This window comes from Polyodon spathula, chromosome 4, assembly GCF_017654505.1.
Source record: "Polyodon spathula isolate WHYD16114869_AA chromosome 4, ASM1765450v1, whole genome shotgun sequence".
Lineage (NCBI taxonomy): Eukaryota > Metazoa > Chordata > Actinopteri > Acipenseriformes > Polyodontidae > Polyodon > Polyodon spathula.
In genome coordinates this window covers 76,248,851-76,271,903 of record NC_054537.1, presented here as the reverse complement: position 1 = coordinate 76,271,903, position 23,053 = coordinate 76,248,851, and the positions used below count along the sequence as shown (strand labels likewise).

General features: G+C 35.2%; 1 protein-coding gene across 1 annotated transcript; it reads left to right on the top strand.

Moving 5' to 3' along the window:
- Positions 1 to 1,776: 1,776 nt before the first annotated feature.
- LOC121314867 (centrosomal protein of 72 kDa-like) lies at positions 1,777 to 23,028 on the top strand. Its single transcript, XM_041248592.1, has 15 exons — positions 1,777 to 1,854; positions 2,328 to 2,479; positions 3,443 to 3,570; positions 5,666 to 5,858; positions 5,953 to 6,067; positions 6,962 to 7,140; positions 9,271 to 9,341; positions 15,441 to 15,495; positions 17,992 to 18,189; positions 19,094 to 19,281; positions 19,958 to 20,081; positions 20,362 to 20,552; positions 20,989 to 21,115; positions 21,976 to 22,087; positions 22,299 to 23,028. The coding sequence occupies exons 2-15, from the start codon at positions 2,407 to 2,409 to the stop codon at positions 22,444 to 22,446; spliced, it is 1,902 nt and encodes a 633-aa protein (XP_041104526.1). The 5' UTR covers positions 1,777 to 1,854; positions 2,328 to 2,406; the 3' UTR covers positions 22,447 to 23,028.
- Positions 23,029 to 23,053: the final 25 nt, after the last annotated feature.

Sequence of the window (23,053 nt, the reverse complement as noted above, 5' to 3'; positions counted from 1 at the left end):
GTTTTCTGAATAATACACACGAACGCTATTTCTATTATTATTTATAATGTGTATGTTTACAAACTTATTTTAAATTCATCGAGCTCCATGATAGTCACTAGCGTACGACTATTCAGCAAACGTTGACATTTTCCAACATCATCCGACCCCATGCGATTTCAGGAAGCAGACGCATGAAAAAAGGCGCACATCCCAAGAGTCTGGGTGATGTAATTCCGACCTGTCGCACACGGTCAGATACCCTCGACTTCCGACCAGAAACGATCTGAAGTATGAACCAGCCTTAACTCTCTCAACCATATAGGTTTTCTACCCATCCTTAAAGAGAAACTTGGTATGGGCGTGAATTATTACAGTTATTTTAACTTAAAACATTGTTCTTGTTAGTACAGATTTACTTTTGTATAATTTCTAGTTTTGTCATAACATCATGGCGACTTCTTAAAAACTCAGAAATGTAAAGCTCCTTTTAACTCACTTAACTCTGCACAACGATGGATTGGAACAACGCCCGCATGACTCGCCTGCACTCCAGCAAAACTAGTGTGATAAACAGAACAGAAAAGTAAACACATGCACACGTTTACTTTTAACACATCACGTACAAGACACATTGCAAATATCTTTCATATAGATATCTGATAAAGCTGCTGGTACTGTACTTCAGAAGATACATCACAAACCACTTTATACAAAAGATTTCCAAATCATTTGAATTTTTTTACACAAAGCTTGAAACCAGATTTAACTGATGTAGTCACAAAAAAAAACACAATCAGTTTACTTCTTTTTTTTTCACAAACCACTTTATACAAAAGATTTTCGAGAAAAAAAAAAAGTCACAAAAACTACAAAGAAAAAAAAAAAAAAAAAAAACTAAAAGATGGTTACATGAAACTTCTAATTCACTAGAGCACCTAAATTACTGTGTCTCTTGAATTTAACTACATGAGCATTAAAAAAAGGAACAATATCGCTATTATAACAATATCAGAACTGACGCTATCTGCCACCGCTACTTTCATTACACAGAAACTAAATTGTGTGCATGTCGGTTTATCTTGGCAATTTCCGCATGCCATGTTTACAGGATTGACTTTCCTAATGTCTTTACTGCTGATGTTTTTTTTTTTTTTTTAACACATACTTTGTTCATCTTATCCTTGTGCTGTGATTTTTTTGTATAACATTTTCATGTTTTAGACAAGTTCATTTGGATGCAAAAAAAACCAACACGTTTTCAAATTTAAGAAGGTAACCTTATAAGCGCAAATCAAAAGCAAAATAGCCGGTTGTGTTTGTGATTAATGTAAACGTCACTATAAAATAAACATACTTTGCAGGGAGGTATGCCATACTGAAAGCAATCTTTTCGCAGATATGGCGAGAATCGTTCGACTAACTGTTGTGAAAATACTGTTGCATCTTCATGGATTCCACCAGCTTTGAATTCAATACTGACAAACAGTATTCAACATATTTTCTAAACACCCCCTTTAAATGATTTACCAGTACGATTAATATGTCAATTTGCCTTGGTAAAAAAAGTACTATATTTTGTACAATTCATCAGCACTTATTTAGATCTATTATTTACAATCGTTTTCGATAATAACAGGTTGCTAGGCTAATACGTTTCACAACACGTTGCCATGCTGCACTGTATACAATAGGGAACGTTTAAGAGATGCCCTTTAGTATAAGATTTGTAAACAAGACTAAACAAATCTTCCCGCCACCACAGGAATTATCGCGCTTTAGCCTAGGTCGCTTAGCAAACATTAAGTCTGTAGCTGGCCCAGTGGTACACAAAAGACTGCAGTGCAGATTTCGCCGTGTTTTTTTTCTTCTCAGGTAAGCGCATTCATACTGTTACCTACATATTAAATAATGGCGTTGACCATTTTTAAAGCCATTGTACAAATGTGTGGTTAAACACGCAGCTTGTTTTTTTTTTTTTATCGCGCAAATAAATAAATAAATAAATAAATAAATAAATACATCCATCCCGTTTGGAGAGAGGATCTAGGATCTAATAAGTACACAGACGTTGTCATTTGCAAATGATGTTAGCTGTAGATTACATTTCACAAAGGACTGAAATAAAACACTAAATAGAAGTATTCATTCTGTTTTAAATTTGAACTATCTATGACGTTTCTTTCTTTCTTTGGGAATTAAATAATAAAGTTTGTGCACCGCTTAAGTGATTGAGCTAAATTATACATTTATGTGAATAATCTGCAGTATAATTACAATTTACCTTTAAAAAAAAAAAAAAAACTTGCATCCGCAGGCAGATCTGTGTTTTGTATTTTGTACAACAGTGAATGTTTCTGCATGGTGATTGGTCCCCAGTGGTCTCAGTGCGCACGCTCAACCCTGTGAACTTTGCTGTTTGAGAGTATGGCGGCGGAGAAAGTGTCAATAACAGAAGAATGGATTAGGGAACGAGTACAACTACAACACCAGAATCTAGGTAAATACGTTCACATTCCCAATATTCTACAAAGAATATTAATAGAAGTCCCAGCGTTACAGTTAATTACTACAGAAAATAAAGTACTACGATATTTGGATTTGTTTATGTGACAGGACGACTCTTACCCACATTTGAACGTTTATCCCTAGTATACTGATGCTTATAATACCCACGCCCACTGCATACCCATTATTATTTGTCATTCTGCAATATCAAATTCAGTCATATTTTGCTATGTAATTTCACTACTTGTGTTTCCTTCATTATAATAAACATTTCGACAGATTATGCAGAACAACAGTTAAACCATGTATTCTAACATGCATTTAATAATAATAATAATAATAATAATAATAATAATAATAATAATAATTGTAAAACTGTGGTTTACTGCAGAAACACGTTTTGATGTGCGTACAAACCGTAAAATAACTGCATTTGGTTTCCTTAATTTTCATTAACTTTTTAATGCGTATTATAACCAAAGTACACATGAAACTCGTATTAAAAGATTAATTAGCTGACCTACTGCACATATCCTACAGATTAAAAACTGAAGTTTCATATTAGTGTGGATAATGTGCAAGGAGTCTAATCTGTCACAAAACTTTATGCCAAACATTCTCCAGCTAATGACCAGGAACGCTGGAACTAGGGGTGCTGGGGGTTACATAATATACAGGAGTTACAGTTTATTTCAGCACCCCAACTATAAAAATTATTTCAGTGCCTCTGCTAATGACATACATTTAAAATGACAGAATCTGATCCTATGTTATTTTTTAGCTTTTGCATTTTCTCCACAGTTTTTTTTTTTTTTTTTTTTTTTTTAATTATTTTAATAGACCAACAATGTATAACTGGTAACAGGTAATACATTTATTGAATGAACACTTTTTTTTTTTTTTCGGTGTGACAAATAATAAAAACTACTACTTTTTTTTTTTTTTTTTTTTTCAGTGGATGTCAGAACATTGTTGCTGCCAGGAACCTATGAAGGAAAAATCTACCATTTGGGAAACTCCCTGAAGAACTTTTGTCGTTTAAAAACTCTGGACCTTTCTCGAAATGCACTGGTCTCAATAGAGGTGAGTTTTTTTTAACCTTTTTAATTAGCAGCATGAAGTATTACTGGGGGTGAAGGAGGTTATTTGTGTGATTGTGTTGGCCTCTAAGGTAATACAGTATGCAGATTCTCAGCAGGGAGGAATCTTTAAAAATCATACAATAGGACAACACTCTTGTAAAATGTCTAAAGCTCGTTTCACAGTGGCATGCTCTACTCGGGTCGAAACCTACCTGTGTCAGGTACCGGTGTCATGCGGGTCGGCTATGCGATTTCACACTGCTATTGGTAAAGCATGGTTGACCTGGGTGACAAACGCAAGTACACAATGCACATGTCAGTGCCCTGGAAGCAGCTTGTTACGGATAATTCCATCCAAGCTTCTCTGGATTGAACCGTCGGCCCAACAGAAACATTTCTTGTGGAAGTGAAATAGTTATTTTGTTGGCTTACAAATGGCCATCATGCATTTTGTCTCGCTCAACTGGGGTTAACCTGGGTAAATCCTAGGTACATGGTTTCACACTACGTTTGATTGTAACCCGGGTAGCCAGAACCCAGGTCGGGACCCGGGTAGTAGTGCCAGTGTGAAAGGGGCTTAATAATGACATCGGTAGAGACACCTCTTAATGCTCAAAATGAACTAGCTCATCCACTAGCCAACAGGATTTCACCTAACTTCAGTACCCACTGGGAAATGACTTGCAACACTAACAAGGCTGTAGTTTTTTTTTCCAGAGGATAGTCTACATTCGTGGAAATATAAAGGTACACAAACTGATCAACAAACACTGAGAAGCATAATACACATAAATGCATTGCTTTTGTAAGTGTGTATGACAAAGAGGACATTTTAGGATCTTCCTCACTTCACAATCTCAGATTATTTTAATGTTACTGGAAGTAATATTAATATATAACACTCGTGTTTTTTTTTTCTTGGGGGGGGGGGGATTAGATCTTTCTGAGTATTTAAGATGTCTTCTTGACACTCACTGCACACAGATAACTAGTTTGAATACTAGTTTGAATACTAGGTCTGAATCTGAATCCCCAAAAACTGTTTTCTGTCCTTTCAGCATACTTATTTGTAACCCTTTCCCAAGTAACGTATTAGAAGGCGATTAGGGAGTTTTTCATTTTTCAATTTTTCATTTTATGCATGTTATGCAATAATTCTAAAGCTGAATCTCTACTTTAATTTAAATCTTTCAGTAGAACAATTAGAAATTATAGAAATCACTTTTTGTGGTTTTTCTCTTTTTTAACTGACGAAATAGTTTTGTGTTGCGACTATACATGTTACTTTCGGTTCCACTAAAGCAGGTGCAGATAAATAGCAAAGTCTGCTAATCATAAAGGCTTGATCCAAGCACCATTAATTTAAATGTCCTGGCCACTAAATACAAACTCGTGTAGAAATGTTTATATTATGATACGTTTCACTTGCAGCCATACAAAGGACCTTGAAAAGATGGCATGCAGGGCTAAAATGTTGAAACTTAAACATACATAGGACATCAGTAGAGATACAGTAGCAGCATTGTTTTAAATTGAGTTTCTTTTTTAAAATTTTAATGCAGGAATATGTACAAAAAAGCAGAAAAGTTTGTGTTCAATGGCTATTTACAGAAAACGAACAGTTGATGGGTGTTACATTTCAGGTATTCAGTATGTTGTGCTTTAAGTGGGATGTGTCTAAATTTTGAGTAAATATAATCCCACGAAAAAAGCTCTTTTGTTTTTTTTTAAGGAGTTTGACGTTAACTATTAAAAAAACAAACAAACTAAAAACACTCCTTATATCAAACCTGTAGGCTCAGGTGTCATTAATGCATGCTTTGATGTTGTATTTTTATTTCTATTTTTATTGACTGTAGTAATGTTAATAATTGGGTCCTTGGGGGGGGGGGGGGACGGACCACACAATTCATATAGAATTAAACATATCTTTCACTTTTAAGACCTTTTAAAATAGAGCCCCATCTTTTTTTAACTGTGCCTTAAACCTCAACACCAATCATGTTAGCTAACTATTGTTACTTCCTTTTTTGATTTGAGTTGGACCTTTCATTAAATATGTGTAATTCAAATAAACACTTTCTCTTTTCTTACAGGGGATTCAACATTTAAAGCTGCTTGAAAAACTCAATCTATATTATAATAGTATTCCTTCATTAAATGAAATCTTTCATCTTCGAAATCTGACCGCCTTGACAGAGTTGGACCTCAGACTAAATCCTGTAGTGAAAAGTGAACCAGATTACCGGCTCTTCATTGTACATATGCTTCCCAACCTAAGAAAATTAGGTATGTGCTCCAAGTACATGCAGTACTTTTTATGGTGATATTTCACTGTATGGTATGTCAGTATATATTTTTTTCTATTCTTATTTTTTTATAGATGATCGTCCAGTCAGAGACAGTGAACGTAAAGCAGCCATTCTGCATTTTGGTACAGAATTACCATTTGAAAACCAAGAATCCTCTTCTCCTGAATCAGAAACAGGCAACAAGAGGTACAAGTAAACTAAAACTCTTTCATCTTCACCATGTGAACAGTTTTATCTAAACAGTTTGACACAAGTTTTCTCTGGACAGACAAGTCAATGGTAGAACTTTTTGGCCTCAATGAGAAACGTTATGTTTGGCGAAAATCAAACAAACACGAACAGAAGAACCTCTTCCCCACCATCAAGCAAGGTGGTGGGAGTGTGATGGTTTGATTTTGAAGAAATTCCGCGTTTTAGAATGGCCTAGTCAAAGTCCGGACCTAAACCCCATCGAAATGTTGTGGCAGGACCTGAAGCGAGCTGTCCATGCAAGGAAGCCCTCAAATGTCACCAAGTTGAAGCAGTTCTGTAAGGAGGAATGGGCCAAAATTGCTAAAAACCGATGTGACAGACATACTAACAGTTACAGGAAATGCTTAGCTGAAGTCACTGCTGCTCAAAGGGCTGCCACCAGTTATTGAGTCTAAAGGTTCACATACATTTTCACACATGGATATTGAAAGTTGAATCATTTGTAGATAAATAAATGTTGAAAAAGTATCATGTTTTTGTGTCATTTGTTTAATCAGGTTATCTTTATCTATTACTACAACTTAGATTAATATCTGATAACATTTTTGGTTTGAAATATGTGAAAGTCCTAGGGGGTTCACAAACTTATAAAATCTTGTTCAAAAACAAATTCTGCCACGTAAATCGATGACACAAGAAGAAAGTTAAAAGCATATGTTATGTAATATATTGTACGTAATATATGTTCCTGTGCATTACTAATTCAGTTTTCCCTCATAAAATGTTAATGTAAAGTTAAAACATAGACCTACTGGTGAAAATTGTGCTATGATGTTGATACTAGTATATGAATATTAAGTTGGTGCTATAATAATTCTATTTTTATAGGACTAATCAACCGAGGGCGTCGTATGTGAGCAGTCTGTCTAAAAAATGCTCTGTGCTTGATGAGGATGATGAGGCTGTGCTAAACCTCATTGCAAAGTGCAACTGGGATTTGAGTAAACCTCCAGTAATAACCGGATCAGTGAAGAAGGCCCAAGAGGCTGAACTTTATCCTTTACAAGGTAAGGTGCTTGTGGCGCAGTGCCCGTGCAAGGCTGGTCTGCACCCTTTGAGCCAGACATGGGCACTGCTGTTTAGTGTTTTCTGCGCACTTTTAATAATAAGAAAACAAAACATAGGAACAGTTTAAACAAAACCCTACAAACCCAGCATAAGCACACCCAATCTTTAGTTATCACGGTGCAATACACGTATTCCTGCTCGCGCTCTCTCTCTCTCTCTCTCCCACTCACTCTCACAAACACTCTTTGTTCTTTTATCTCATGTGGCCAGGGGTTGGTTGACAATTAATCATCCAGTCACCACCTGACCACACAAAACAAACATGTTTCTACATGTAATTTACACCAACACTAATTTCCCCATGTGCAGAGCAATCGCCCTGCTACATGTTTAATTTATTCAAAAATAAAACCAGAGTGCAGGGAATCTTTCCATTGGGGGAGAAAAAAAAAAACAACCGTTCGTTTGGGCCACTGTCAGCACATATCTGAAAACACAAGACAGCTGGGCTGCGTTTCCCAGTACAGCTACGGACCTGGCTTCCTGTACTTATCCTTTTTATAGCATCTAGCAAAACTGAGACACCGAAGAGATTAAGTCATTCTGAATCTTGTTGGAGGTACCCTGAGAATACCGTGTCTATTGACAAGTGATTGCTTAACGTGCTGTCATAGAAAGTATCCGAGAAAGTAATTCCACATAAATCCTTCTATTTTAGGAATTGGTGCCTTCATCGTGCCATCTGAAAGCCAGTTCTTGCTTACTCATTGTGATGTACTGTATCCCTACGCTTCTGCATCTCCATCACATTGAACATCAGTCCGGGTTTGTCCAAAAAAGTGTAACAGTGGCCCAGCTATTCTTTCACCCAACTGTAACATATTTATGTCCCACCTCTGCTCACTAATGACAGGACAGCTGTAAAACCAGGGCAGATCTTTGATATTCCCATTGGTAAACTCACAATTATGTCCTGCCTCTGCTCACTCGTGATTGGACACCTGTATAACAAGGGGCAGATATTTGACTCTGTGACAAAGAGTGAAAGAATCTGGATCAACAATCTCCCTCTTGACCTGTGAGAGCACTGCACAGCAGGAATTACGTGCCCCGTACTGAATGGTTTGGCAGTTCGTTGCAGGGTCAGTCGGAAGCCGGCCATTCAGGAAAGGGACGACGTCACGGTACCAGGAGTCATCGCCCTAGTACGGTGAGCGAAGCTTCATTCATGAATTGGAGGAGACGTGATTGAACTAGCTGTCGGAGGGGGTGGGGCTATGGGTACATTAGGGGGACGTGACGTCGTGATCGGTTCCTTTTGTTGTGGTTAATGGGAGGAACGGAGAAAGGGGAAACTGCTAGTGTTGTGTTGGGGCAGCTACTGTGTAAGTTTGTCTTCACCAGACGGTTAATACTAATCCCAGGAGCTGCCGCTTTATTAGACCGTATTAGACCCGGACGTCACTGTACCTGAACACGAACACGCGTACCCCTGGATCAAGCACCGCACCTCCACCCAGAGCACGCTCTGTTTGGAGACGTATCTGTGTTGTTTCTGTGCTTACTGTATATTATTATTTTCGGGACTGCAACCCCCCTTGTTTTGACGCTGGCAATACCCATTTAAATCCAGTCAAGGAGACCGAAAGGGAATTAAAAGAAATACCTTGAACCGTGAACTTTGTGTTTGTCCTTGTTGGAGCACCTACATCACCCTTTTGCGACTTGCAGCCACCCACACGTTCACTCTCTCCCATTGGTTAAACCTACTAAACACCTTCAACTGTTTATGTCCCACCTTTGCTCATTTATGATTGGACTGCTGCAGAGAAAATGCAGATCTTCTATTGGTTGATTTTATTTTATATATAAAAAAAAAATAAATTTTTTTTACTGCTACTTCCAATAAATACAGCCCTTAAATAAGTGCTGCTTGAATAAATGTTGCAGCTGTTTAAGGCAATTTAAAGTCAATGCTGCTGTGTTAATTTGAAATAAATAATAAAAAAATAAATAGCTTCCTTTATGATTTATATTTTAGCCAAAGGGGTATTATGTATTTCTGCAGTGTCCTACAAGCTGTAATTTCTAATTTAAACAATAGTTTAACAAATGTTTGTTGTTTTCAGGTAACCCTAAGAAAGATGTCCAAGGTTTAAATGGTTATCATGAAGGAGATGAAAGTGCTACTTCAAAGCAGGTAAACACCCAAAGGTGATCTACTCTGTTGTACTTTATATGAAAAACATTAAAATAACCTCCTGAGCTCGACTGGTTCCTAGTAGTTACTTGGTTACTTATAGTTACTTATATAGATCCAAGTGATTCTGCCTCAATAACATGACTAGGTAACCCATTTCTAGCATTCCGCCTGTTTGGTTTTTATCTTAACAAAATTTTATTTTACAAATCTTAAAATAGAGAGAACATTGGTAAAAACATTTTTTAATTGAAACAATAGGAAAAATTGGGAAATAAAATTCTCAGTATACACACTTTACATGTGGAATATGATGCGTAGCAGTTCTGATTTCTGATTTAAGTTTAATGTCCCTGGCAAGTTTTGCCATGTATGAGAAGCAGAATGTGCAAGTTAGCTAGTATTTTGCGAACGTCTGGGCAACCGCTGTGCTGACAGAGCTAACATCTGCAGAAGGTATGAACTTAACATCAGCACAAAACTGGTTTATTCGCCTTGAAATCATAAATAGAAAAGAAAATTGACAGAACTGGACAATCCGAGGCATCGAGAGACTCGTCAAAAATCACACTGGAGATTTCCAACAATGAGTTCTGTAAGTTTACCAACTAAAGCATCATCATTTTCTGTCAAATATTTAGGATTAGATTGTTAGCGTTAGGCAGTGTTTTAGCTGATGTGATGGATAGTACTGTTGCACAAAGTCACCACACAACACTGCAGTAAATAGTGGCTGTCCTGCAAAGCACATAGCTCTGACAAACTCATTACAATGTCGGAGTCAAAACAAAACGGCATTTTAATTTCCGGGAAAATACTGAATAGCAGTGGCGTGCAAGGCATGCAACAACTTTTAGATGACAGATAAAAACATTTTCTTATAATGTAGGCTAATAATAATGATTCGGTAAACCAGATTCATTCACAATTGTACACCGCTTTGCTGAAGTACCATTTCAACTCTTTTACTACTTGCAGTTTTGGTTTTGGCTTTCCGTTTTTTTTGTAAATTCTGTTTTTGTTGCAAAGTCTCTTGCACTAAACGGATTAGTCAACAAACTTTTCACTAAGTTTTCCATTTTGCACGCCACAGTGTTCAGTCAAGGAGGATTCAGTTCTACAGTTGCATGCCTTGCCTATGTTTTCCAGAGCACTACCACCAGGAAGTAGACTAAAAATCAGGTATAAATCAGTAAAAACCGAGGTTCAGATAAATAAAATCATGGCATTTTTTGGTAAAATTCGGAATAAACCATAAATGCGGAACGCAACCCTAACCCTAACCCTCACCACTCTGTATGTCAGACAAGTGGCCATTGTTTTACTCTTTTCTTAAAAAAAAAAAAAAATAATAATAATAACAGGAATGAAATGAAAAATACTAATGTACTGGTAAGTAGTTTATAGGACTCTTATTTATTATATTTTTTTAATTATATATATTTTTATTAATTTCAAAAACAGTGATTTTATATATATATATATATATATATATATATATATATATATATATATATATATATACACACACACACACAATACCAGTCAAAAGTTTGAGTACACCTGCTTGAAACCAGGTTTTTCATGATTATCTATGCTTTTAACTGTATAAACTTGTCTATAACACTTTATTTCATTATATGATACATGTACTTATATAAGCTGATAACCATAAGTGAATTGCATTCAAAAATTACATTTTTAAATGAAAATATAAATCTTGTCAATTTCAATGAAATGGTCACCCAAAGCAAGGGGATTTCAGTCTGAAGCCCAAATCAGTTAAACGTCTGAAATGTGTGTAACACAGTGTTATAACACTGGGCTAGGTATAAAAATGTCTTTGTTACATGTTCTCTGAGTTAACTAGCATGTTACCTAATTAACCTTTTGTCACCAGTTATTATTAACAGGTGAGGGTTCATGATTACTATAAATGTAGGTAGCATAGACACAAGTTTGTCATTCCTGAACGTAAGGGAGCAGAAAATGGCCAAATACGGTCAGTTAAGCAAAAAAAAGACTGTAATTACTTTAAGAAATGAAAGTCAGTCTTTAAGACAAATCTCAAGAACTTTGCAAGTGTCTGTAACTGCTGTGGCCAAGACCATCAAACGATTTGAAGAAACTGGCACTCATGAGAACCGAACAAGGTCAGGCAGGCCAACGGTGACATCAGAATCAGAGAACAAGTTCATTCGAGTCAAAAGTCTGCGAAACCGGCTGTTAACTGCCCCTGAAATACATCAACTGTTCAGAGGAGATTGCATGAAGCTTGCCTAACTGGAAGAATTGCTGCAAAGAAACCATTGTTAAGAGTGCAGAATAAGAGGAAGACACTTGCCTGGGCCAAAAAACACAGAAACTGGACGTTTGAGGAGTGGAAGTCGGTCTTATGGACAGATGAGTCAAAATTTGAAATATTTGAGTCCAACCGCCGAGTATTTGTAAGACGCAGAGAGGGTGAGCGCATGAGTTCTGCATGTGTGGTTCCCACTATCAAGCATGGAGGAGGCAGTGTCATGGTCTGGGTTTGCTTTGCTGGTGACAGAGTTGGTGATCTTTACCAAGTCCATGGCAAGCTCAACCAGCATGGCAACCAGCATATATCATAGCATACTTCAGAGGCATGCCATTCCAGCAGGATTACGGCTAGTTGGGCAGTCCTTCATTCTTCAGCAAGATAATGACCCGAAACACACCTCAAAGTTGTGCAAGAACTATCTGGTGAAGAAGGAAAGTGAAGGACAACGCAATCAAATTACCTGGCCTGCCCAGTCTCCAGACCTCAATCCCATAGAGCTTGTATGGGTTGAACTGGACAGAAGAGTCAAAGCAAAGCTACCCACAAGTGCCCTACATCTCTGGGAATTGCTGCAGAAGAGCTGAGAAGACATGTCGGGTAATTTCCTGCTGAAACTTGTTAACCGAATGCCTCGTGTTTGTGAGGCTTTTAATAAGGCAAAGGGTGGCTATTTTGAGGAATCCAAGATTTAGAGACAATTTTCAATTTTCTTGAACATTGATTTAATACTCCTTGTGTATTGTTTTGCATATTGTAACGTGTTTACAGAAACGTATACGATGTAAAAAGGAAAAAACCTAGTTTCCAGCAAGTGTACTCAAACTTTTCACTGGTACGAGAGAGAGAGAGAGAGAGAGAGAGAGAGAGAGAGAGAGAGAGAGAGAGATAACATAGGCTTTTCATACATATCAGTATTAGGAAGATATGATCATGCCTTATACCATATGTTTTTTTACATTCTCAAGTTTGTTATTTAAAGAATAGGAGATTTTTTCTAGGTTTATATTATATACCTTTACAGTTCTTCTGAACTGCTTTTACTGCAAACGAGTAAATAGTACACAAAGCAATTTGGTTGGTTCTGGTATGTACACAGCAGGCTTTTCTAATTGTTTACTCATAACTCTCAACAAACTCAAAATACAAAACAGGCACTTCCAAAAAGCAAACCACTGCTGGCTCTTGGAAGCTGTCTGACACCTGACCAAACCACTATTTTCTCTTTAGTGTATCAGTGCAACCCCAATACACTCCCCTTCACGGATCTCAAATTGAGGGTTATTGACCAGTAAATAGTACTGTTTCCCTAAATAGTAGACATACAGTGGCAAGAAAAATTCCTGAATTCTGATTGGTTGGCCTTGCAACAGACCCGTGATGTTATTCCAGCATAAAATTATGGCTCTAGTACTGGTGTCGTAGGGAATTAGTAGACAGGGGAAAAAGAGGATGGGCAAAAGAAAGGCGCGGCAGCAGTTTGATTATAGGGGAGGTTAACATGAATGGTCATTTCAGTTGCCTGATCATATGGTAATGTGTTCACACACAACTTTATTTATTTATTTTCGGTCTGTAAAACATATGTGGGTCATTCCACGCCAACTCAACCAGAAAAGGGACATTGTGTTGCCTGTCTGTCCCAGATTTTCCTAGAAAAATTCACCTGGGTGGTTTCTGACATGCTGAGTTCAGAAATGATAGCCATTATTATTATTATTATTATTGTTATTATTATTATTATTATTTTTAATTTCCCCTCGACCTGTAGTTGATGTGTGATCGCAAAGATTTATTTACTGTATATTAAAAGGTTTTACACTTCAAAATGTTGTCAATCTTTAATCGAAATTAAAATGTTTTAGTAATATATTCTAATGACATATATCATGCAATATTATTGTAGTATTGCCAGGTCTATTATTATTTTGCCAGAAGGCCTAGCGTTAACTATCACAGTTTACAAAGTCGAAACGTTAAAATAGTTAAAATAAATAAATGAAAGAATAAAGCACATAATAAATAATAATAATACAAGTGCATCAGTGATTGCTGTGCATCATGGCCTAAGTTAGTAACCGCAGCATGGAGCTCAATTTTGTCCATGACTGATGCACTTGCATTATTATTATTTATTATGTGCTTTGTTCTTTCATTTATTTTTACAGAAAGTATTCATTTTTATTTTCCAACCAAGGTACATAGACTACATGACAAAACTCATGTTCCTATTCAAACAAAGAAACACAACTCCTGTTCCTATTCAAACAAAAAAAAAAAGAAACATGTTTATGCTTTTATGTTTAATTTTTTTTTTTTTTTTTTAAATACTAGGGTGTTAACGTTTTGGCTTTGTAAACTGTGATAGTTAACGCTAGGCCTACTGACAAAATAATTTTAATTTAGATTAAAGATTGACATTTTGACGTGTAAAACCTTTTAATATACAGTAAATAAATATTTGCAATCACACATCAACTACATCTGATTAACAACGACATTTTTACAGACTCTAGGCCTAGTATAAAGAGAGAAGTAAGTTCCAGTATAACTGAACACTTTGAATCGCACATTTTTTTTACAGACCGAAAATAAATTTACAAAAAATAAAGTGGTGTGTGAACACATTACATACAATCTACCAAATAAAATGACCAGATAGAAAATGTTGATTCATCTAGTTAACCTCCCTTTTAATCAAACTGCTGCCATGTCTTCCTTTTGCCTTACTGCGCTTGCACCATCCACTTTTTCCCTGGTCTGCTAATTCCCTACGACACCGGCAACCTCCTTACTGAAAACCTAGACAGACATATGAATCAGCCACAACTGGTAATAACACAGAATAAAGTACACAATTACTAAAGTGAATTTTACTTTAAACAACATGACAACTGTGGAAATCTTGCTTGGCAATGAGCCTTCAAACACAGCAGCCAGGAGACCAGACAGTACCTCTCAATGAGCGAAGAAAAAAAAAAACGTTTAAAAAGAGATAGACTCTGAGAGACTAGGAAAGATAAAATCTGAAACGACAAACCAACTGGGCAGTCAGTTTTTTATGACTGTGAGTGAGAGTAACACACTAGATAGACTTGAAAACTGTCACAGTAGAACACCTTAGTACAGTTCTACGACAATTTTATGCCTCTGTCAGAAATGGCTGCGGAGAGCCATATGGCATAAGCAGTTACATGGGGCTCAGAGCGAGCTTAGAAAGACACTTAAATGAACCGCCCCTGGGGGACAGTCCATGGATGTGTGAAATCCGCAAATTGTGAGGTGTCTTTGCGTGAGGCTAGAATGCAATACAGAAACTGGTACTGCAAACCGTTTAGTGGAGATGTATGCAATACAATATATTATAAAGACTTGACTTCTGGCAAAATCAAAATGTGATACACCTCCAACCCTGTTTCCCTAGTTTTTTTTTTCTGTTAACAAAATAAATGAATAATAAATAAACAAATATATAAATAAATAAAAATACCTCAAAGCTACAAGATCACAAGACTTTTTAAGACATGAATAAGCTATTCAGCCCATCACATTTCACAATTTTCATGTAAACTAAGTCATTTTTCTAGCAGCTAAAAATATCACAAGGAATTATCACTAATTTATTTCATGCATTAATATTAAATAATGGTAGGTAAGGTAGCTAGTTTTCTGGGATTTCAAACATAAAATACAAAAAAATGGAAAGTAATCGGCATTTCTAAGGTACTTAGAAACTTGTAAATAAATCTAAGTTCAAATTGATTCTCTTCTAACTTGTATCTACCATTGTGTTTTAGGTTATTCAGGATTCTGAAACACAAAAATGTGTGAAATTCCTGGAACCTAATGAAAGTAAGTATTGCTGGCTTTTTCAAAATTGAGCTCTAGTCCGCAAAATAGACATTAACCTTCAGGAGTACTAAAAATGATTGGCTTTCTGAAGCAGTTACCATACATAAAGTAATTCATCACTTCTATTATTTATTTATTTATTTATTAGCAGACACCCTTATCCACAAGTTATCACAGTACAAAGTATTGCATTATGAAATATCACTTTACAGAATATCATAGTACAGTTAAGCGCAGTTATGAATGTACAATAAAATCAATTCAAGTAAGTATAAAGTATACAGTAACTGTTAAGTAAGAGCAGATTCTACTAAGTGCAGTTAACCCTTATAGTAAGTATTTGCTTATATGAGTAAAGTCCAGTAAGAACACATAGTAAGTGCAATAAATGGATGAGAATGATTTCAAATAAGAGCAGTTACAGAAAACATGAGTACAGATAGCTATAAGATATAGTAAGTAGTTATAGGTAGGAGCAGTAGTTGGATGCAGCAAGGTATGGAGCAGTTCAATGCAAGCACAAGCTGATGTAAGTACTGGTACAAGTGTGTGCCATGTAGTTCAGCATGGGAGTTGGGAGGGATGCTATCTGAACAGGTGTGTCTTGAGGAGGCGCCGGAAGGTGGTCAGGGACTGAGGCTAAGCAATTAAAAGCCATACATCAACTTGTTTTTGCTCGGTAAACAAGTCTGAAACTGGAGCCAGGCATTTCTAATACAGTTGAATGGTTCCACTTAAAAATATATATTTTTCCATATGCACTATAATTAACTTTCTGTCATTTTATAATTAGTAATGTGCTGCATTTAATTACTTTGATGTCAGCAGCTTCGTTCTTAATTTGTGTTAATGTTTACATAAAAAATGGTTTGAATTGTTCAGAGTTGTTTCAGTGTATTAAGAGTTTTCTTCACCAGACTAATGGAAATTATGTTTCAATATATTACATTAAACAGTATTTGTTTATGATAACAAAAAAGTACAGACATTTCTTAAATATGTTATTAACAATGTATACAAAATGCTAATGTTATAGTCAGATGTTCTTTTTTTATATTCAAGCCTTTAAATTCAATATGTGGAGTACAGCTGTTACCTTCCACACAGGAAGTGATTTGGCACTGAGTAGAAGTTAATTTTTTTTTTTTTTTTTTTTTTAACTCCAAATTTAAAGTAATAAAAAAAGCCTTGGTTAACAATTACATTACAGAAAAATACAATGAAAATAATTTAAGAAAAAAAGTCAGTCAAAAAATTCCTCCTGTAATTTCTTAAGATGACCAGGTGGGGGTAGCAAAAGCTTGCTTAAACATACAAGGTGCGCCTATTAAAAGTCGGTACAGTACAATAGCTAGCACAAGTTTGCTACATTTTCCCAATAAAAAGTGCCTAACATTATGAATACTGTACTGGTACTTTTAGCACTATATTATTACAGCATATGCATTTCTTATAAAAATCAACTGGGAACTTTTAATAACATTTTATACTACTCATGGTTATATTATGATGTAATGAAAAAATTTTTTCAATGTTTTGTAATGCAAATAAACCCACCCCTTGTTATACCGCCCCTCGGTATACTGCAGAGTCGGATATATAGTGGTTCTGGAGTTGGCTGCCCATGTTTACAGTCTAACTGTTTATGCCTTAGCTGCAATATACATAGACAACTTCACTTAGTTACTGTTCTTTTTATATTTTGTACTGCACATCACAAACTAAAATATACAGAACAATTAAAAACAAAGCATTAGTATTGTAATATTATCATATATACACACATTTCACAATAACACAAAGAAATATCTACTTGCTGAAGCGTTTTTTTGAGCAATGCACTAACTAACAAAAGTCAGGGCAGTGACGTCAGCTCCCTAGCAACAAGCCACATGTTGGGAATGGATTCTTTCAATGCAGCGGTTTTGAGAAAGGAGGGAAAGATTCATAAAATTAATTGGAGACTTAAGCTGATGAGAAGCAATTGCCCTCCGCAGTACGAATTAAAAGGGTGTGCTGCTTTTTATATGAAAAATGAGAAAAAGTGGTTTGCATAGAGGATTTCTATTGGACCCTGATAAAACAAGGGAGTGGTTGTACAGTACTTATTTGTTAGCCTTTTTGTTTTTCTGTGGGTCTCTCGCTATATCGCGGCCCTCGATATATACCGGATTTGTATTGGACCCCGACACCCTCAATATATTGAGTGGGTGGTGTGCATTATTTTGTTAAATGTATTGTGTATCATTAAAATACACAATACACAAAATAATAATAAAAAAATAATATTGAAGTAAACTTTTATCTAAATTTTGATCTAAAGATATGACATGAAAAACCTCATACTTGTAATTGGTGGTGGTGGTGGTGGTGGGGGGTTGATTTGGGAGGACTTGGTAGATGTTTTTTTTTTTTTATTTAATGGCTACAACTTATGTTTTTTTTTTCAGTTTCAATGTCTAACTAAATTGTATATATATATATTTTTTTTTTCAGAATGTCAGCCCCTGTCCAACGGATCCCCACCAAGGTCTTGTATTTTCAATAAAGCAGCCAGAGACGGTATGAGAGGAGGCGAAGGGATAAGAGTAACATTCTCAGAAGACAAGCCAAAAGATCTACATGCAGAATTTCAAGATGAGGCTGAGGCCTATCACAAGATCACAGCTCGCGGACACTTCACACCTCATCCAGGTAACTCACAGAATGGGTCTTTATTATTTGAATACTTCAGGACTTCAATATGCACTTCTAGTTACGAAGTTTGTTCATTTATTTTAGTAATTTTACTTACTGGTATCTTACGATTGAGTACAGTAAAACCAGTCTAATCCAGTTTGGGACCGGAAAAAGTGCTGGATTATACAGTGTGATGGTTTAAAGATGTACTGTAAAATCGGTACCCAAAATAAAATAAATGTATAAATGACAAACTATTTGAACACTTTAAAAAAAAAAAAAAAAAAAAAAAAAAAAAAAGTACTCCCTCAGGTATATCCACTCAGGTATTGTGTTTGTTTAAATTTTACTTTCTCTATTACATGAACAAACACATGTATGTATTCACTCTACATAGTTGGTTATAAACTTTTTACAAATGTCATGATTTGGTGCTGGACAGCACAGTCAGATATACATTGATTTTAGGCAGAAATGCTTTACAAATTGTTCTGGATTCCAGAGTAGAATAACAATACATTCCCATACACTATAGTGAGATTTTTTGGCACATATTTGTGCTAATAACATTATAGTGGATATAGCAGTGCTGTGCGTGACTGTTCTTTCAAATCTAAATTGTAAAAAAAAAAAAAATTAGTCCTTCATTATCTTCCACTTACGTGCCTGTGTTGATAATTACAATACACATAGACTTGGTTTTGATTTGCAGCACACTATGGCAAACCAACATTATATGCTTTGTTTTTCAGTTATCAATTACATTTTCCTCTAAGGGCCTTGTTGGTACTGGCAGTGTATTTTTTGAAACCTAACAGTGCCGTTTTCTGTGTTAGTTTCTACTTTATTGTACATTAACACCAACAATCCTGCAGTCTGTTTGGTTCTTATTAATGTTGGATACATTTTCTTTTCTTAGGTTTAGCAGGTCCAAAAGCTGTTGATCCTTCATCTGTTACAGGATTCTGTCCTGCTTCTGATAAACTTCTTCAGCAAGGTGTTCCTGATTCTACAGGAATACACACAAAGGCACAAAAAGCAGTTCATCATTATGTAGATAGCTCCAATCCTGCAGATGGGATGGTATATAGGGAAAAGTATAAAGAGGTATGCAAAATATAATATTGTTGTATTAATACAAACACAGGAAACCTTGGCGTAAACAAGAAAACAGTTTATACTGTATTCTATTTTGTGTAAAAAAAAAAAATAAATAAATAAAATAAAAAAAAATAAAAAAAAACTTGTATTTTCAGTAAAAGTTCTATTCCTGTACTTACTGTGTACCACCTCTTTTTATTTTGGGGCCCGGTTTTGAAGTGCAAAGGCAAATGAAAACTATTTTTATAGTATAGAACTTGAACTGAGTGAGTGATTCGATTGTTACAAGTAGTTTTTTTGCTAATTTGATATTGGTAAAATGATTTTATTCCTACTTGGCAATTTGCCTTGGTCCTTAATGTTAACCAGGCAATAAGAAACAACTTGGGTACGCCTAGGACATGTTAAAGAAACACACGTTTACTTGCAGTTTTTAAGGGGTTAACACAGTACTGTTGATTAAACAGTGTTGATGAAACACAGTACAACAGTGTTTTGGGTTAAATCAAAAGCCTTATAATACTGTAATCTGGCCCCTTTCTATATTTATATATATATATATATATATATATATATATATATATATATATATATATATATATATATATATATAGAACATATATATATTATACCATATAACTAGACATAATACGTACCTATTTATGTATTTATTTTATTTCAGATTATAGCTTCCGTTCCAGTTATGAAAAAACATGTTGCTCCAGCTCTCTTGGAATCACTCTTGGATCAAGTAGATAAGTACTGGAATGGCAAAAGGTCTCTTCACTGTAATGAAAAATTCCTAAGTAAGTAGCCCACCTCATCCATTACTCGTAAATGCTGTGCATGAATTGATTTCACACCAGATGCATTTCGCAAACACAAAGTTAGCTGCTTTAAATAACTATGTTATTGCACAAGTCTCCCTACATTTCATTATTTATTTTTACTCTTAATGAGGTACTAGAGTTAATATGCATTTATCAAAGTTTATTCTACCTGAACAGAATCTGTATTTCCCATCATGTAGCTCTTTTTAACACTTATAATAATATGGCTATATTATTTATTCCTGAAATCTTACAGCTAAAGCTGTTCAAATTCTGGCTGCAATGTGGGTAGCAGAAGAACCAGACCACTCAAGATTTGAAGATGAAATGAACAAGCTCAAAGAAGAGAAGGAAGCGCTGCACATCCAGAAAGACAGACAGGAGCAGAGTGCTCTATTGGAAATACAGGCACTTAATGCCCAGCTGAGCCAGACACAGAAAGAGACAGTGAGTCTTGGTGGCAAAAACTATTTAAAAACATAACCTGTTAAAAAAAAAAAAAAAATGGTAACCCGAGTCAGATTTCTGAAGTGAAAATATTATTATTATTATTATTATTATTATTATTATTATTATTATTGTGGGTGCACAGAAAGTCAAGTAAGCTTGCCAGTGGGCTCTGAAAAGGGAGGTTGCTGGTTTACACCGTTAGAAACCACTGTGATCATCTACAGAGTATAAAAGAAGCTGAATATTGGCAGGGCAGTAATCATTATTATTGAGTTCTAAGAGGCCTTTCCAGTTTTCTTTCTGGGCGGTAAAAAAAAAGACAGGAATCACTACTTTGTCTTCCAATGATGATCAACTGAATACTTTTCTGTGATGTGCCTATGCATTAAAATGATTTAATCTGTAGTCATTAATATTCTCCTTGGTTTACTAGGAAACATTGGGGAGACATTTGAAACTAACTATGGAAAAGAATAAGTCAATGGAAAACCAACTTACAAACATGGAACAAAAGTTATTGAATGCCAAAGGTCCCAATCCATCAGAATTTCAGATTTTCGGTAAAGTGTTCCTTTCTATTTACTGGGAATTGGGACATTGTATAACCCTGTCTGCATTTAGTTTGTTGATGTGCCATACTTTCTATACTTATGCTAGTCTTGGTAGAAGAAAGAAAGAAAGAAAAATCACGACGACAGGATTACTACCATAGTTAGAACTGGTTAACTGTGTTACTGTTAGCAGTACTGTATCAAAAATAAGTTCAATAGACCCAATTAACACCATCTTTTTTCTTTTTTTATTAAAATGCAAAACATTTGAACAAAAAAACTGTACTGAAAATGGTAATGTTTTTATAAAGCTCTAACATACTGTATTGCAACCAAACGTAAGAGCTTTTGTTACTTAAGGATTGCAGTAAGGAATTGTAAAGTAATCACAATTTACAGGTATGCAGAAATCCACAGGAACATGTTCATGCTAAACAGTGTGAAGATTTAGCAATATATTGGGCATTTATAAGGCTGAAAATATACTTCACGTTAATAGAATGCATGTTTAATTTCACATTCATTTTCACACACACACACACACACAATTAAAACACAGTGGTTTATAATTTTCAAAACCTAACCAATTAAACGTTTTGAAAAAATGTGAAACCCAAGGTCCTCATAAAACAGGTTTTGGTTAAAAGTTTAGTAAAATACATTAAGGAGATTTTATATATATATATAATCACTGTTAACCTAAGCTTTTTACAGGCTCAGTATTTATGGAACAAAAAATTAAACAAAATAGCAGGAAGACACGAGTTGCATTGCACAAAATCATACAAGATATTACATTGGGCATAAAGAAATGGTTTTAAGGTTACTAATGGTTTTAGCTAATGCATTGGTTGTTTATTCTGATGCAGAGATGCAGAGCCACAATCAACAGCTTAAGATGGAAATTGAGAGCTTGAAGCAGCAGCTTCAGCACTTTGGCAGGATTCAGGAACTAACAGAGATGTTACAAGAAAGTCATAGGTACAGTTTCATAACCTCCTTCTCGTCACACTGTTATCCCTGAGTGAGCCAACTTGAGATAAGGACAAGTAAATTTATATGGATCAGATGCCAAATACCACTAATCTTACTGAACTGAAGAGGCAACATAAACAGAGATGCTTAAATCATGCTTTGGTAGATAAACTTTAATTATATGGAAGTTTCTTTACCCTTTTCTCCTTCATTTCAGAACTTTGGTTTCAACCAATGAGCATCTGCTGGCTGAGCTGGAAGAGACGCGTTCACGTCATAGAACAGAAGTGCAACAGCTTCACTGGAGTTACAATGAATTGAAAAAAACCATGGACATTATTTCCACCACTAACAAGGGACATTAATCTAGGAACCTTAACAGAATATTTTAAAAAATCCAATTTTTTTTTTCTTTTTTTTTTTTTTTCTGTATTTCACTTTTTTAAACTTGGTTAAAAAACAACATGTAAATAATGTGTTTTCCGTGTGCTTCGCATATTTCAGATTTTAACTGTCAATCAATTTACTGTAATATTTAATGACTATTTTACTGTGATATATACAATTGTGTGCATTAAAATGTAAAACATATTTTGGAAATAAAGCTGCTGTTTTTTTTATATTTTATTGTCCTTGTTGGACCAATGGAGCAGGTAGAGGATGGTGTTGATTGGGAGGTGTTGGGTTTTTTGTCTGTGGTATAAAGTATACATACTCGTCTTTTTGTATGTTCTAAGAACAGAAAGATGTTGTAATCAAGGCAGGATGATCATTTATACCTTTAGTTTGAACTTTATGTGTGTTGTGTTCTTGCAACTATTTTCACGATTCTAATGATTCTAATGCAGGTATTTCAAAGTGTCTCAGGTCTTGCTGGTTACAACAAAGACAGATACAATAATAAAATTAACTAATATGAACAGAATTATATATATATATATATATATATATATATATATTTAAAAAAATCTA

Coding starts and splice junctions, on each gene's coding strand:
- LOC121314867 (XM_041248592.1), top strand. CDS start 2,407: ATGGCGGCGGAGAAAGTGTCAATAACAGAAGAATGGATTAGGGAACGA. Junction 18,190..19,093: donor ACACTTCACACCTCATCCAG/GTAACTCACAGA, acceptor TTCTTTTCTTAG/GTTTAGCAGGTCCAAAAGCT. Junction 19,282..19,957: donor ATAGGGAAAAGTATAAAGAG/GTATGCAAAATA, acceptor ATTTTATTTCAG/ATTATAGCTTCCGTTCCAGT.